Source organism: Talpa occidentalis, unplaced genomic scaffold, assembly GCF_014898055.3.
Source record: "Talpa occidentalis isolate TD23 unplaced genomic scaffold, MPIMG_talOcc4v2.1 talOcc4.9, whole genome shotgun sequence".
Classification (NCBI taxonomy): domain Eukaryota; kingdom Metazoa; phylum Chordata; class Mammalia; order Eulipotyphla; family Talpidae; genus Talpa; species Talpa occidentalis.
The window spans coordinates 57908776-57927351 of record NW_023605305.1 but is presented as its reverse complement, the minus strand read 5'-3'; the positions used below and the strand labels follow the sequence as shown (position 1 = coordinate 57927351).

At 38.4% G+C, this 18576-nt stretch overlaps 1 protein-coding gene across 1 annotated transcript in view; it reads left to right on the top strand.

The window, feature by feature from the left end:
* The window catches only part of CACHD1 (cache domain containing 1), a 205320-nt gene that overhangs the window by 62784 nt on the left and 123960 nt on the right, over positions 1-18576 (top strand). The window contains exon 2 of the mRNA XM_037500618.2: positions 16154-16216. Within this exon, the coding sequence (XP_037356515.2) occupies positions 16154-16216 (63 nt within the window). The remainder of the gene's footprint in view (positions 1-16153; positions 16217-18576) is intronic.

Genomic DNA, 18576 nt, shown 5'->3' with positions numbered 1-18576 from the left:
AAAGGTTTGGGGCTCTTGGTGAATATGACTCCTAGGCTGAAAAAAAACCAGATCAGGCCTAATATCATCTCTGTTGAATGCTGAGACTGAGGCTGCCGGTAACTTAATGATATATATTAGTTGTATGTCTTTTCCTCCTACTGGCTGCTGCCTACAACTTCTGCAGCTTCTGCTTATACCCTCCCTTCCCTTACACTCCAGGCAGCTCAAGGGACCAAGACATCTTGGTCGCTGATTTGTGCCAAGGCCTGTGGGGAAGCTTTGAGTTGTTGGCAGGGTAAGCCCAGTGTGCTCTTGACTCTCTGGGGACTTTGGTGGAAGTTGCAAAAAGCCTTAGTTTCTACCTTTGTTAAGTAAGAATATTAATAAACCTTTCAGGGTAGTAGTGAGGCAGAGACATTACTGATCAGTGCTGCTTTTCTTCCTCCTGCCTTCCCAAAGTCCTACTCCAAGTTTATTTTATCCCTAATCCTGAACTTGGTGGCCACAAGTTGAGAGCAGCTCTTAGTGCCTGAAGAGTGTGAAAAATGCCCCTCACTTTCCCTCAGAGTGGTCAGCACCAGTGGGTATTTCTCTCCTCTACTTTTTCTTTTTCTTTTTTTTTCTTCTTTCCTTAGAAATCATTTAGCCAGACCATACTTGGATTTATACAGAAATTCAATATAGGGAGACCATTATTTGTTCTTCAAGCATATTCACAGAAAAATATTTTAGTTAAAAAAGTTCCCTAGAGTAAAACCTTTCAAACAGTGGTTAGTAGGTCACCTCCATCAGGATGACCTCCATGATTCTTGCACATGCTGACCTTCCCTGGGCCTGTGGACTCATCTGTGAAAGTGGGAGCTAAGGTATCTGCATTTGGTAAAAAGCAACCTGGGTTTATTCTGTACTCTCACATTTGAGAACCGCTTTCATAGTGATAGAGATCCAATATATGTAACTGTCAGTAAGCACCTACTATGTGCTGTGTTATATTCCTTACATAGATGATTATTAAGTCCTCACAGTCATGGCCTGAAGGTAGATATTATTGAGACATAGTTTACACCCCATAAAGTCACCCACTGAAAGCATTAAATTAAATGGTATTTAACATATTTGCAAGAGTTGTGCAACGATCATGATAATCTGATTTTAGAACATTTTCAACATTCCTAAAAGAAACCTTACACCATTAGCAGTCAGTGCCCAAAGGTAGATATTATTAGACCCATTTTTAGAGAGGGCAAAATGACAGCCCTGGACATTGAAGAAACATATCCTCAACCCCACAGCAATTTAGTGGAGCTCACTCCAGATTCTGAATTCCAGAACCTACGCCCTTTCCACTATACCCTGCTCCCTTCCAGGAACTCAAGCCAAATTAAATATTTACTTGGTGAAGGAATAATTCGATATTTTGGTTTTATCCTTGTTCAGTAGTTTTAGATAATATATTTTCTTTTGCCATTCCAACTGGCAGTGTGGGGTAAATAAATAGGGTTTAGTTTTTAGTTTAGTACGCAGTGCAACCAGACTTTTTTTTAAGTACATGAGAAACCAGCATGTTAGAAAATGTAAAAATGAGAGAGTGGAAATTAGGAGAAACCAGTATTTAGTCCTGTCCTTGCCTGGCGACTTGTCACATACATTCATTGAGTCTTGATTTCTTCTGCCAAATGAGCAAATTATACCAAATCTTTTACTTATTTGTTAAACATCTATTGGACTGTATTGATGATTATGTTGGCTATTTAGATAATGATAGCAATTTTTAATAGCAACTTTTCTCACTTGAGCAAAAAAAGAAAAATATATGCCAGACGCCATCCTAGCCTTTCATCCGTTTAATTCTAATAGCAAACTAAGTAGGGGGTGTTCATCCTGTTTTGTCTCTGTGGGATGGGAGGTATGTTGCTTTACACCTCTGTTTGAGGAAACAGGCTCAGAAGGTTTAAATAATTTGTGCTGGTCATGCAGCTGAGATAGCTGAGGTCTGGATGATTCCGAGCCCAGATCTTACTCTCCACACTCCTCTTCAAGTAAGTAAATGTTGTTTTGACCTGCTGAGGTCACTACTAATAAACAAATCCTTCCAATATAATGTGAAAGGAAATATTCAGTGACAGAAGGCAGGTTTCATATTTTGGCCTCTGGGAAGGTGTGTCAGATGAGCCCATGGATTCCTTTAGAGGTGTAACCAGTTACTACATTGCCCTCTCTTCTGAAGCCTCTTATTTGCTTAGCATGTGCAGGTTAGAGTTTTTGAATTATCTCCTCCCCTTCGCTCATACTTGTGTTGCCCTGTGGGAGGGAAGGATTGCTGTTAGTTGAGCAATACTAGATTGGGAGGGATTGGCACGAAGTATTTTCCAACCTCAGTTTACTCCTTGGGCCTCTTTGGCATATGCATGCAAAGCCTTGGGCTCTAGCAAACTGGAGATCTGGGGTGTGCTCAGACGGGTGTTCCCCAATAGATATGATCAGTAGCAAAGGAAAAGTTACTTTCTCAAGGACCCAATTTGCATATGGGTTTATGAAGAAACCAGTTTGTCAAGACAGGGAACCCGGCAGGTAGTGACACTAGGAGCTCAATGTGAACGCCGTTTCCTGGAAATAGTCTTTTAATAAAAATCAGTCTTGTCAATTTGGAAGAATTAAAAAATGCTGATTTGGAAGAGTTCCTGACATACGGATAGGGACACAGATAATATCAAATGGCCTTTTACTTCTGGGAGTAGTTGTTTTTTGAAAGTTACTACTTATTGGGCTCTTACTGCATGTTAGGAACACGCACTGTGCATGCACTGAACCTCACAAAACCCTGAGGTGGCTATTATTATTGCCTCTGTTTTACAAATTAGGAAATGGTGGCAAAGCTAACCTCCCCAAGGCCACCCAGCTGGTGACAGAGTTTTGCACTTTTTAATTCCTCTTCCACATTCATATGTATATATATAATATATGTATGTGTGTGTGTTTTTAATCAGAAACACTTGAAAAAATTCCAGCCATGTAAAATTCTATTAAAATTACATTGAGGATCTGAGCTCAGAGAGCCATCATTCAGTCAAGATGTTAGTTAATAATTACTGTTGAGAATCAGGACATGTCCTGCTGGAGCCATTACAAGGCAGGGTTGTTTCCATGGTATTCGATATGCGTGACAGGCACCCTGGCTGTGAGAGCCTGAAAACCAATAGTCAGAAGGACCTGGAAGACATTTATATAATCATATTAGCATCACAGTTATTCCATTAAGGGCAGCTACTTTGATTTCTGTCTTAAATGCCCACATTTAAAATCACCATTCTCAAGATGGATTTTCTCTGTTTAAATTTTCATCTTAAAGATTCTTCCCTTCAACACTTGGCCATTCCCTGTGCAGCAAGTTTCAGAGATATGTTTATAACATTTACAAAACAATTTAAGTCAGATTTCATCAGCAAATATTATTTCCTTGAAGCATACATTCATAAGGCGGAAAGACCTAGCATTAGTGGCTTCTCAAAAGTCTAGCAATGGTATTTCAATAAAAATATAGCACAATAGTGGAGTGGAAATTTTAGGATCACTGAGCTTTATATAATCTAACCCAGTTTTGCCTGGAATCTGGGCCCAGGGAGGCTAAGTGATTTCATCATGCCATACAGCTCGTGTATACAGAGCTGCAATTTGTTATTTAGGTTTTGTGATAGGTTTTGATTTATTGTTTCTGTCCTTAGTGATTGTACTAAAAAGGTATCTCTTTCAATAAAATATACCAGAATTGTATTTATAAAAATTCTGGTTTTTGAATATGGTGAAAATGAACTCTTCATTTGAAAAACAACCAAAACAGCCTCCCAGTAGCATGTTTTAAAATGTTGAAAATTAATCTTCAACTCAGAATGCAGCATTGCAAATGTGCCTTTAAACCCCAACAGTTGTTTTTCATTAACTTATTTTTAAATTATTTTTTGAGCAAGTATTTCTCGGTTTCATTTCATAATGTTGCTCCATGCAAGTGCTGTAGGGATTGCAAAACTGAGTAAAACAGTCCCTCAGGGAATTTTTATCATCTTGCAGAGGAGATAAGACACACAGGAAACTTCAATTTAAGGAAGTTTTCAGCATCCCACAAGAGGATCCAGTTTGTTTGGTTCTGACAGTGGTCACAGACTCTTGGATGGTAACTAGTTTCTAAACCAGAATTTTTTTCTTTGTGAAGAGACTTAGGAGCAGTTTAGGAGAGTGGATGCATGGTTCTGAGCATGTGGAGCATAAACATTCTTAAAGCACCTATTTCATCATGTCACTCCCCAGTTAAAAATGCTTTTAACAGCTCTTTATTTCTTGGCAAATATACATTTATTCATTTACTCATTCAAAAAATATTTACTAAGTGCCTACCATATGCATAAAATTCAACTCCCCTTTCTGGCTTAGAAAGCCTCCATATTGTAACCCCCATCATTTCTATTCCATCTAGTTCAGTTTTGTTTCCAAAAGCTCCCCTTATGAAACCGACTTTATATCCTAGTTATTGATTCTCAGGCCTCTCTAAAATGTAAGCTGTTGCAGGAAAGTAGTGTGCTTGCCCTTGAATGCATTTCTAAACATACAGGCCAACAGTTAGTAAGTCCTTCAGGGGTTTTCTTGAGGTGGAAGGACCTAGATTCTACATTATGGAATTGAGCTCAACAGGGATTTTGTCTGTTGTGCTTGCTTTTGTACTCTTAGCATCTAGAACAGTGCCTGGCCCCAAACACCTAGGACAGAAAGCACTAAGTGCTGTGTGCCAGACCCTGGCTCTGAGTGCTGTGAGGTGCTCTCACCCAAGCTCTTTTTCTCTTTTCCTATTTAAATCTGACTTCAAAGTCAAACCCAAGCCCCATCTCTTTGGAGTCTCCCCACCCCCTACTGAACTCTGGCAATACCTTGGGCCTGTGCCAAACATACTGAGTTGATACCGAGTCTGTATTGCATTGTTTGCTGTTGAATTCTTACTTTTATTTCTTAATTTCATCTCCCAACTAGAGGGCAAGCTCCTTAAGAATAGAGGGCCGTATTTCACATGGCTTCTGACTCCCTCAGAAAGGACATGATTGATTGACTGGGTTATTAATTAAACATCATCGCTTAGGTCTGGAAGGTTAAGCTTTTCAGGCTTTCCAGTTCCCTTTGTCTTGAATGGATAGATTCCCAAAGACATGAGCATTTGTGTGGGTTTGTGCACACAATATGGACATTTTATATACTCAGACTGCCACCCCTCAAGAATAAATACCAGCCCCCGCTTTTGACTTTCAAGGTGAAACAAAAAAGCTTTAATGGAGCTCTAGGAGTGTTGGGGGCGGGGGAGTTAGGAAACTGGAAGTAGGGGAGTGGAAATTTGGCACCATCTGCAAAGCGTTTGGGCAACTCGACTTTCCATTTCTGAGAGGTTGCCATGTGCATTGTCATGAAAGTTACTTACAGTCAAGTTACACTGGCTAAAGGCTGAATCTCTGCACATGTGGAACTGATTTACTTGCCTTTCCCCCTCTTTTACCTACTTTGAAAGCCAAAACAACAACAACAAAAAATCCAATAACCCTTCAGAAGCTTTATTGCATTTAGGGAAGTGTCTCCATCTTGTTTTCCCTTGCCCCGTTCTGTTCTCTCAGTTCATATGTACCCTCTCGCTCTCCTGCTTGTGAACGCTGCAACAGGGAATCAAATGAGCAAGACTAGAAACTTTGCTTGCAGAGATTATTGCTTTAGATTTTCCCTGCTAAATCAGACTGAGGGCTGCTCCATTTCCCCTGTAATTTCTTTTGAGGGCTAGGGTGGACCAAAACAGGCAGCCCTTTGTAAAGGTGACACTTGTCACCAACTTGTGATGCTCCCACATGCTTTCTTACTATTTAGAGCTCGTGTTGGTTTAAAGTTAATGCCATCAGACTAAGGAATTCATAACTTGAGTTCTTTTGCAAACTTGAAGTATCTGAGTGGCTCTGGTGTGCGTGTGTGCACATCCACGTACATACATAACTAGCTAGAGGCTGATGAGGTCCAGGAAGCAAGAACAAGATTAAAGGGGAGATGACTTTACTAATTGTTTATTGAGAGAAGGGGAATGTTTTCTTAAAGATATATGATTTTTTAAATATAAAGTTCTTTTTTTGGCTGCTGCGTGTTGAAAACCAACCAAAATAATGATTTGAATGATTTAATGCCTGACTTAGTAAAACATGTGCTTATTGATGCTTACTATGTGCAATTATGATGCCAAGTAATCATGGCATGGGCAAAAAAAGGGAATTTACAACAATGTTTAACCTGGAATTTCAAGAGAGTAGAAAGAAATAAAGTAAAATGTAAACAATAGAGTAGTTTTTTTTTTTTTACTGAATAGTCAAACAATATTTTTTTTTCCTTGTCTTAATGTATTTTCAAAATTTTCTGTAGTGAACACACTATGTTAATGGTAACAGAGTCTTCCCTGCAAACGTTCAGAGATAGGAGGCTGGTGGATTAGTAATATCTGTTGAAGCATTTTTGCTCTCCCCATACCTCTAACTAGCATAGAATAATTATCCTTAAGAGAACATTCTTAATAGAGTAGCACTATCATAGACTGAGTAGCTATCGTAATGGTGTGTGAAATGCATTCGTACTGCTTTGAGTGTACTATATATAAATTTATCTTCACATTTATGAGGTTAAATGATATATCCTTAAAGTGCTTAGTGCAAGACAGATAAACACTGTAAGAGTCCTAACTATTGCCATGATTTATCGACAGCAACTGTAAAACAAAATAAGGAAGCCTGTTGGGCCAGGACGTGTGTACTGGGGTAGCATTTGCACAAGGTCATCTATTGTGTACTGATTAGTTTTGTTTTAAATTCCAAATGTAGGCCTCTTCCTTTGCCATATTTTTGGTATCTAAGCACTTCCCTTTGTCATGAAACTGGAATAGCCCCCTATCTTGCAAGCCACTGTGCTATTCAAGATCTAATTTTTACAGTGAAGATCAAACGTAAGCCCCTGTGTTTGTTTTTTCCTCTGAAAGCTCTCAAGGTGGTAACCCAGTATAAACAATGCTTCACAGAGTTCAGTTGTAATTCTGAATGCATGCCCTTTTTTAGGCTGGCTGCTCTGAAAAAGCTTTGTCTCCATCCATTATAAAGGAAATGCATGTTCAATTTTGAGGTGGGGGAAAAGAAAAGGAAATATATTCTGAGTTCATCATTCATAAGCAAGCCTGGTTAATATTTTGACAAATTCTAGATTTTATTAAGTTTTCTCTATTAAGGTGTTTTTTATGTGGTGGATCATCCATCAAATTTAGAGTAAGACAAATTTTGCATGCAGATTTGGCCACATACCAGTGATCAGCTAATGATCAACTTTGGGCTAGTTAATTGCTCAGAACAACAGTTTGCTCATCTCTAAAATGAGGATGTTGTAGCTTATATGAAGTGTTATTGTGAGTACTACAACAGAGCGTTCATTGCAACGGACCTGATTCCATTTTGGGCTGTTGATAATACACTTGGCTGTATTGTTATGTGTAAAATACCCACACACAGAGAATAGGAACAATATTTCTATATTTAAATGATGCTTTAAAAAATTAACACTATCGGGCCTCCCAGGTGGCGCATTGGGTTGAGTGCAGCACTGTGAAGCTGTCCGCAGCCTCTGCGGCGTAGGTTCGATTCCCGGCAGGCCAGAGAGAATCCCACATGGTGAGGCAGACCTCTCCTGTCTCGCCCGCTGCTCCCCTCAGCAGTGCTTTTGGTCCATCTGCCTGTTCTGCTCCCCGCTCTGTCTCTGGTGAGTCCTCTCACCCTCCCGCAACTCTGGCCTGTACCCCAGCTCTTGTATAAATAAAAAATAAATCTTGAAAAAAACATTAACAGTATAAAAATCATAGGCATCTTTTTAATAGTTGCACATTTTTGATTGAATGAAGAGTAATCCAATCAGTCTTCTATTGTTGGACATCTATTTGCAATGTTTCTCTTCAGTGGTAACCTTTTCAAGACTCAGTAAACTGTTTTCTCAAGCCATCTGTATCCAGAATGAGTATGTTTAAGGATTTCAAAACTGAGATTTATAGCAACAAATTTATGACCTCAGCATGCAGAATGATGATCCTCCTCAGAGAATGTAATTTTTCTAGACTTTCCATATGTTCAACAGTGTGAGATTAAATAGTCTGGTAAAAATCAGGCAATATCTAATCTGGACAGGAGGGATCCCTTAAAACCTACTAAAAGATTATTCATCGGGGATGTTTGGGAGAATAGTCATGAATGCTTTCTTTCCTGAAACACTTAAATTAGGTTGCTCTTAATCTCCGTCCAGCGATTTGTTGAAGTTTATTTTAATGACAGCACTTTCTCTGTTAACAGTTAGTGTTGGTCAACTTCTTGTGTTGATCTGTATTTTCCTTCCCTTTGGCCATAATTCTTAGCATCACAGGAAGAGATCCAGAGCTGAATAAAGCTATTAGTGAACTATCAGCCAAACTGACTTGCCACAGAGACCTGTAAAAAGCAAGAGAATAAGCTTTTGAGTAAAAATTAAGTCCTGCATTTTCTTAGCAAAGACCAGGGAGGAAGACCAGCAGAATCTCATTAGGCTTGTCGAGGAATTTATTTTTTCACTGTGTATTGTGTGATCCCACTCACTTAAATATCTAGTTAAAATTTGGCAGAGCTGCTGGGGGAATGGAGGGGCCAGAGTCTGGACTGGCCATCTTATTAAACACTCATGTAACTGTTCCCGTTCCAGCAAAGTGGAATTCTCTTGCCACCTGTTCAGCAGACTCAGTAAAATAGATTTGGGAGGAAAGGCAGCAGTGGTGGTGTGTAGGGAGGCGCCTCTGTGGATTGGGGGCCAAGGTGTAACTTTCTGTAGATAGGAAAAGTGGGCTACATTGCACATTACGCACACAGTCCCAGAGGTGTGGTCTTTTTCCTTCTCTTGGAGCTGGAGGGAAGGAACTATTTTCAGTTGTTCCATGACTCTTTAATTCTGATTTCATTTTCATCAAACCTCTTTTGGATAAGAGGGGAAAGGCAGTGCTTAGGCATGATGCAAAGAAGAGATTTGATTAAATTATAATAAGAGCAGCCTGGTTGGATGAAACTCAGATAAAGACCCCCTTTGCCTTGCTGGAAATTCGAGATTCAGGTTATTATAGTGCCTTTGGATGGAAAGCTGAAGAGCTAAATAATGTTACGTATTTCAAGTATGAGGGAGCAATTAATATGTAGCCTCAGGGAAGGCTCAGGAGACCTTATCATGAATTGCTGGGTGACTTTCCAGTTGACACAGTCCCAGCTTCTTCTAGATTACCAACTGGGATGTAGATTTATCTTTGAGTATTTCTAGTACTCAAAAATTCTTGTCCTTCTTTTAAATGCATAGTTTTATTGAAAATATACAAAAACATTTGACTGGGGTATAAAGAGACTGCCTTAGAGTGTATGTTTAAAGAGACTGCCTTAGAGTATATGTTCAAAATAAATGTGTTGAAGTGTGGCATACATACAGAAAAGTCATACATACAGAAAAATCACATGTGCACAATCATGTGTGCAGCTTGATAAATTCTCATGAAAGTCAACACATCCCTATAGCCAGATCAAGAAAGAGAACATGTTACATTTCAGAAATAGCCATTCTGTTCACTCTTTCATAAATGGTGAGCAGTGTCCCTACTTCTGACAGAATAGGCTATAGTTTTGTTATAGGACAGGGAGAGGGTCAGCCCAAACCCCGCAAACCTGCCTATTCTAAATGGGTTCTGCCATCCGCCGCATCAACAGAAAACATAGGAGACTTTAAGGGGAAGGAACTTTAATAAAACTAGGAAACAATACAGGTAAGGCAGAGTCCAGTTTCTAAATGAAGCACCCAAAGTTACCCGTCCCCTCGTGGGTAAAAGTCCATCCAAATGGGATTGGCCCAGAGCAAGGCCCCAAAGCCTGCTACAAGTCTAAAGCATCTTCCAGTGGGGACCCACAGAAAAGGGTCACAAACAACCGGACAAGCCCAGAAGGAAAAGAGCAAAATCAACATCAAGATAAAAGCTGCCATTGTCACCTCCCCATGGGTCTCACCCACATCTGTGTCACCCAGTCCACGACCAAAAGACAAGCGCAGTTTCTTCACGTGTCTCTAGGCTCCATGCGCCTCCTCCAGGTCTCCTGGCTCCATCCTGCTTCCTTCCTCAGTCTCTTCTGCAGCTTCTCCTCTTCCTGCTCAGCTCCACCCTCCCTTGGGTGGGGCAGGGAACCTCCCCCTTTCCTGGGGACCACCCTGTTACAATCCCCCCTTTTAATTTTTATTCCACCATATCTATGGTGGCACAGATCTCAGGGTGTAGTCTTAGGAGACAGTCTTTTTTTAGGGTTACAATGTGTATAAGAGAAGCAACAATTTGCAGCATTGTCCATGAATGTCCAATATGACAGTTTCATTACTTAAAAATAGTCCATTATACAAGCCAAAAGAAAAAAATTTGGAGGCATTAGCCAAAACAAGACAGCAGATATGTAAAAATTACAGGAAAAAAAAATCTTAAAATGGTTCAACTGATGTAAAAACACAAATTTTCTCAACCTTGATCCCAAACTTTTAACAGCAAAGCAAAAGTTTGCAAACTAAATCTACTTTTAAACCATTTTTCCTATTTTGCATAAAATCACAGGGCAGAAATAACTAACAGCAATTTTTAGCTGGCTTTGTTGAAATATTCCATACAGGATCAGAGTGAACCGGTGGCATCCAGTCGATGTATGCTTCAGGTATAAAGTTGGTCTCATCAGACTCCACCTGGGCTTTCCTCTTCTCAAGGGTACCAGGGCATTTTCGTTGGCCGGGTTGTCCAGTCCTGCCAATGGAGGCAAGCTTCCTCACCTTCTTTGGAGGTCTCTGGAACCCTACAAACAAGGCAAACAGGTTCTCCTCTTCTTGGTTCAGCTCTTTTTCAACTTTTTGGAAGAACTCCACACAAAGCCACACAATCAAACTCACGTCCAGTTTTTTTGTTAAAACAGGCAAAATCCCTATGTAAGTTATGCAAAAACAGACTCTAAGATAAGTAGCAAAATTACTACCACTATTTGTATGCCGTGTTGGTATCAAGGGGAGAGAAAATGTGACAAGTTAGCTTTGCTGGAAAAAAAATTGCAACCTTTCTGCAGATCCTGGTTACTCAAAACAAAACAAAACAAAACAAAAATTTCATGGCCTGGAGTAGAGAACTTTTGCTTTCCACAATGGACAAATACCTGGAGAGACTGGTTTTCTTTCACACTGGAACCTGAAAAAACTGTTCATCTAAGACTGCATCCCAACCTCCATATATTCAATCTTCATCACCATGGAAATGGTAGCAAAAAGTGAAAGGGGGGAATTGTTAGGGGGAAAAGGATGTCCCAAAGCAAATTCCATATAGGCTTTGTGGACTCCACCCCCACCCCAGGTCAAAGCCAAAGACACTGGGAACTCCAAATCCCATCACCACCAAAGGGAAGGTGGCTGGGACCTGAGGGTGGGGTTAAGCAGCCAGGTGGATACAAGAGGCAGACACGTGGGCTTTGGGGATCCCCCATTTTGGCTCTCCACCAGCTCGCAGTGTCCGGCCAGCTCTGAGAGTGACTTTGGGTTTCCAGGTTGTCGGATCGGGTAGGACGCATTAAAGACTTTATTTCCCTATTTTCTCCCTGAATTGTACATTTTCCTTATTTCCTTTTCTCTTGTAAATAAACCTTTTATTAACCTTTTGTGTGTGTCTGTAGTAGAGTATTCATAAGTCCCTTTAAAGCGCGCGGGTGAGGACCCACAGCCAGGAACCCGTTTAATATCGGGGCTGCTCTATAACAGTTTTGCCTATTTTTGAACTTGATATAAATGGGAATATGCGTATGTGTTCTAGTTTTTGGCTTTTTTCTCAGTATTGTTGGTGAGAGTCATCCTGTTGATACATGTTGCAATTTGTGTTCATTCTCATTCTGAATATTCCATTGTGTAAACTTCTTACATTTATTTGTCTATTCTGTTGCTGATAGGCAATGTTATTTTTTCCAGTGTGGAGCTACAATGAGTAGTACTGTTGTTGCTGGAGCTACGATGAGTAGTACTGTTGGGAACACGCTCATGCTTTCATTTGGTTAACACATGAGCACATTTCTGCTAAGTATATAGCGAAAATGGGAACTGCTGGGTCACAGGACATGCAGATAATTAACTTCAAAAGATGAGGCCAGTTTTCCAAAGTGTATATTAATGAGTGAAAGGTCAGTTTTGTCTTTAGATGAGAGTACTCAGTTCTCATAAGCACACGAATAAGGCATCTTTGTTTTCTTTTGATGATGGATGTAAATTTCACTAAGATGATTCAGTGAAATATGTCTATTTAAAATAGTTTTTTTTAATGTCACTCATTTTAGTGATCTTTCCACTGTACAGTGCAATAAATCCAATAAAACATGTTTTTACTATTACATTTGATGAGAACAAGAAACTGTAAGGGGCAACATACTTTGCCTTTACTTCCAAGGATTTGTACGCTGAGGAGAATTACTTCAAACTTCTTCCAGGTTATGCTCAAATTAGGCATTCAAATTTCTGGAATCCCTATGGTCCTCCAGAGAATTGAGACAAAAGAAAGTGACGACTTGGTATAGAATACAGAATGCCTCCCTACCCACCCATGCCCTAGTCCAGTGACTGAGTCAATCATCCAAGAGGACTCAACAATCTGATTTTTTTTATTTTCATATTTCAGGAAAACGTTTGTATTTCCATTTCTCAAATCCTAACAACCAAAGGGGTCTTTACCTTGAGGAGACAAAAATGCCAACTAGGTATATCATTTGGAATTCCTGGCTCTCAGATTAAAAACAATGCCCTCCCACCACCATCCCTGTATTCTTTTCCTTTCGAAGTTTCATTTAACAATAGAAATGAATAAAAAAATCCCAAAACTTTGTGTGGGAACTCTTAATTACTCCTGACACTGGTAACATATATAAGGTTATTCTGGCACATGATATCTTAATACGAATAGAAAAAGCCCAAATCCTCATTTTTGTTCTCTTTGTTGGTATTATGATTCCTAGATTATGCTAAACAAAAAATGATGTGACTGCATTTTTAATAACTTTGCTAAAAGCAATAAATGCCCATTGTTAACTCCAGATCTAGGTTCAGACCTCACCTTCGCTCTTCATCATTTACTTGTGATCTATTTTCTGACTTTTGAGCCATCATTTTTAAATCTGTAAAATGTGGTTTCATATTTCTACCCTCCTTAACTACTACATAGGATTGTTACAGGGATAAAATAGGATACTTGATGTGAAATTGTAAATGATAAAAGTCCTGAGCCTTTGTAAACTGGGCATAGCAGGTCTTGAGTTTTAAAATGATTACTTCCATTGCCTTGGAGCAAGGGTGGAAACTCACTCTGTGCCTTGAGATCTTGTGGGTACACATAAGCCTGAACTTGTACACTTGTACTAGAGGTGACTGACCTATTAAGTCATGAAATAACTTGCTTAGGTTCTGCTGGCCTCTAACACTCCTCCCCTGGAGGACTAAGAGGGGCAAAAATTCTTTGCTTTCATGATACCCCAACTATCATCTTTCCAGGTCCTCTTTCACTTCTGGGGTGGTTAAAGAATTGCATAAAGTAGGTGATCTTTAGAATCACCACAACTCACACCTAAAACTTCTTTCTTGCTTTAAGATTTTTCTTTTACTTATACTTGTTAGGTATAGTGAAGATGAAAATGGTTATGAGCCATAAAAAGACTATGTAAGAGTATTAACAGTCATTATTAACAACTGTTAAGATAATAAATGAGTAAAACTGGGACCAGACAGCCTTGCAAATACTTGCCAGGAGAAGTTCAAGCTCTGCCCCAGCAGTCACCTCATGGGGAAGTGCCTTCCAGGATGGGACTTACACTGTATCAATTGGAGTAACACTTTCAGAAACAAAATGAGGACTTGGCCACATTCATAAAGATCTGGAAACAGTGAATTGTTAATTTTTCATCAAAGGCTACTCTGAGAAGATTTTCAAAACAGAGAAGTTTTTGAAAATCAAGTTGTATAAAAATGGAGAGTATAGCCTGGGAATGTGGGTGATAGTGGCAGGAAACTGGAACTTAGAATTGTAGGAATGGAGATTCACAGGTTCATAATCCCTTTGCCAAAAAAAAAAAAAAGAGAGAGAGAGAGAGACATTTGTTTCAGGATCCAAAATCCTGATATTTTTTTTTTTGTGATAAAACCCTCCCAGTGAGATCTGAAGCAGAACCCTATAATCAGATCTTATTAATATATCTGCATCACAATGGATGAATATTCACACTAAGTGACTTAGTAGAGACTGTAAAATCCCTTCAGTCAGCATTTACTGCCATATAAGTTCAGGTCCTATCATATTTTGCCAACAAGTGTGTTATGCAAAACTTCTGATTTTCAGAGTCTTTGAATTTGAGGATTACACATAAGGAGTTGTTTATTTGCATTATGTTCAGGTGTTAGCTGCTGATAGGAATGTTTTTATGTGTTGAGCAACCATTGAGTGAATTCTCATGAAGCAATAAAATTAAGAATACCAGATCTGAACTCACATTGTCTGGCTTCCAATTGTCCAGTGACCTTGGGTAAGTTATTTAACTTCCCAGGATCTTAGTTTTTCAACTTTAAAACTGAAGACATTTATTCTTATAAAGCTTACATGAGATATATGCATGAGGTACATGTGATAGGTAGTACCCATCACAAAAGTATGAGACTCAAATAGTAAGTAAATAGATGCGACATGCTTAGAATAGTTTCTTCGTCATACTAGATATTAATAGCTAGTAGCCAACATCATTATCATTATCATCATTATTAGGAATCTGTGATCAGCAATCATTTTTTTAGCAAAGAAAGGGAAAAGAGACATCTGTTGAGTTGATGAGTGGTGCACTGGAGCATTGTAAATCATAATTATAATTCTCCAGACTGTAACTCCATCCCATTCCATCTCAGTCCTTCCCAAATTTGTTTGCTTTCTTCCCCCTTGCTTTCAGTACCCTCTTTCCTCTCATCCTAGTCCCTTGATCTTCCTCCATTTGTACAGCACTTGATGAACTCGGCACCTATCTTCCTCACCACAACCATGCAGGTGTGGTACGCTCCCTGGAAGCTGTCCCAGATGCTGACAAACCCTTGGCAGTAGGATAGAAAGGAAAAAGGGAAATTTTGGCTGACATCGCCAGATTTGACTCCTTACTCATCTGTAGAGTTCCAGAGATACCTTAAAGTTTTAAGATAAATGAAGAGGCTGCTGTTTTTTGTTGGTTTTTTTTTTTGTTGTTGTTGTTGTTTTTTTGTTTGTTTGTTTTTGGTGCCTCTAGCAGATACATATCTTGGATTCATTCTCTCTTGTTTTGTGTTGCACTCTTGTGGGTGCTCACTGATGATAGTGTTTGGTAAAATCGTAAGTCTGCAGAGTTGGTTTGAATGTCGGCAATGTATGGAGGCGTCTGTACTAGTTCGGCTGAGAGCACTGAAAGAATGTGTGTGCTTGTGCCCTGCAGTTTGGACTAATGTCTTGGCTTGGCTGTCATATTTCCTGGCATGTAAAAACTGGATCTTCTCTTAAGGCCACACATATTTGGCAAGCCCTATTATGTTACTCTCCCGAGGGGATGCTTCAGTAACGAAGGTGATAGATAATATTAGTGAGGTACTGGTTGGACAGAGACATCGAGAGACTATGGAAAGAATCCTTTCTAAACAGCTTTATTACATTAGATTTTAGTGTCTGTAAACAATTACAGCATTCAGGGAGTGCAGGATTTAAATGAGAAACACAACTTTGTCAGACTATACCAGTTGGATAAAATCGCATGGGCTCCGGAAATCTATAATTAAATGTATTTTTGAAAATGAAAAATATAGTGTAACATCTGGTTTATTTCACTACAGAAGTGCCTGACTATTGCTTATTTAAGTGCTATTGACTTTGGCTGATATTTGGATTTCTCTATATAAAACAACTGTATTTTAATTAAATTTTTTCTGCCTGATTCTATTTGTGTTGTAAGCAAATTATTCACTCTCACACACACAATGACTGTCTTAGAAAGTCTAATGTTTGTTCATTTTCTTTTCCTTGTAGAGGATATTCAATTCCTTTGTTTACACTGAGAAAATCTCAAATGGAGAAAGTGAAGTACAGCAGGTAAGAAGTTATTTAGCATTTGACATTCTCTGTCTTTGCCTCACTTTTGAATGTGGCTTTGTTCCAATCTCGATGTCAGGTTTTCGGTTGTTCTTTATATATGATTTCATATATATGATTTCATATATATGATATGATATATTTCATATATATGATTTCATATGCATAATGGTGACAAATTCACATTTCATTCTCATAATCAGTTAAAATAATGGTTACGTGGCTGGTTTTCTGCTGTTCATGCTATACTTTGGAGATGTTATTTAATTTGTTTTTGTTGTTTTGAAAATCTGTACTCAAATATTTAAATAATAGAAATTATTTCATCTGATGTAAGAAAAAGTGCCAAGGTACTTTGGGAATCAGACCCCAGTCAAATTCTGACCTTCTTACTTACTCTTTTAACCCAAAAGCCAGTTACACGTGTTGAACTAAAGTTTCCCAGACTTAAGTATGGGGAATATAATATCTGTTTTTTGGGGTTATGAATTAAATGAAGTAATGTCAAATTAACTGCAAATCAGTGAAATCCTTTTGTGGAAGGTTATGGCATAGAAGCAGCTCAGTGGACATTGACTGCTTTTCTCTTTTATTTTTCTTTGCTCATCGTGTATTTTCCCTTCAATCTTGTTTCATTGCTCTGTGGAGCCAAAAAATTCTATAGCCAGATTCTATTTACGTTATTTATAGCTGGCTTCAAATGGACTGCTTCCTAAATTAAAACATGGTGTTGGTGAACTTGGTCATAAATAATTGATCTGTGCTTGAAAAGAAAGGTGGTAAAGAGTATTCTAGGTTTTAATTTCAGCTAATCCACCAACTTCATTACACCTTGTGACCGTCAACTGGTAACTTGAAGCTCGGTTTGAAACTTAAGTAAAAAAAACAGGACCAAGCTGTAACTGTGTTTCCACAGAATAAAGAGATAACTATATATGAACCAATGTTACTTCAATAGGAATAGCTCTTAAAAAGAGAAAACTGTAGTAAAACATAATAATTTAAACTAAGTTGATGCCTTCATTTTGTTCACGACATAATCTGAATTTCAGAAATGCTCTACAAGAGGAAGAGCTCTGCACGTATCATCAGAGTGAAGTTATTTATAGGATAGTTCTTTATTTACAATAAAATACTGTGGTTTAATTTCGAAGTGCAGCATTTCCTGTTTATAGACATTACACATTTTTATTGGTTTCTGCAGGTTAAATTTGGAGGACATAAGCAGTTAAGTGTGTACTCTTTCTCTCAGCTTGAGATATTTTTTAAAACTAATGACCTGAAATTATAGTGAATATAATGGAAGGTTTGTTGTATCACATATGATCTTCATAATTCCTGTTTAGTTTCATGCCAGCAACCTGGAAAGTGCTTTAGGATTAGGAAATTTAAAAGGACTTTTTATAGGTGGAGATTTCTGCACAAAGCATGTTCAAGGAAACTTGGGGATACCAAAGGGCATATGATAACATATTAAAGAAACTGATCTAGGGATATCAGTTTTGCTACTTTCCTTGAAGTAACAGATACAAGTTCTCCCTTTATCTGTTTTCAAACATGAAAGACTCATTTTGTTTTCTTGAACTGATGGCATTACTTTTTATGTATAGCTGTAAACAAGTTTGGAAGCCTTAATAATAAATTTTATTTCATTATAGCAACTGATTAAGCACTTGTGGAATGTATTAGGCAATGTATTCTCACATTGATTTTTTTCCAAACAATCTTGTTGGAAAGATACTATCTTTACTACAGATGAGAAAACTGAAGCTCTGAGATAAGTTACCAGTAGTCTATTAAGAACACTCATTTTCAAAATGTTTGACAAAAAGATGTTATCTCTATTTTAATTTTAACAGTAATTTTTTAAAAATTGTATTTTCATCCAAAACTCTTTGAATATTTCAGTGGAAGAGGATTAACACATAATCAGTTCTGTGTCTCTTCCTCGGGTTGTCAAAAAGTTCTCTATTTTATTGATGCAGAATATACTTATTTAACTCCAGTCTCTTCACTCTGCCCTCTGGAATAACTTTGAACAAATAGACCTTATGCCTCTTTTGCATTCAGTATTTGGAAACAATTATGTTAGTCTAAATTTTAAAATGCCAGATCCTAAATCATTTCTCCTCATATGATATTGCTGTCCAGACCCTTTCAATACTGTGCTCCTGCTAACCACAGCAATCATAAGAGTTTATATTTGCATCTATATTGGCTACTTTGCTATCACTTCAGTTATCATGATACTCATATTATGGGTTGAATTACACAGGAATTGCTACCTGTAACTCTCCATTCTACACTCTGAAACCAGAGACTCCTGATATTTTCTTGACTTGATTAGTAACTGCCCAGAA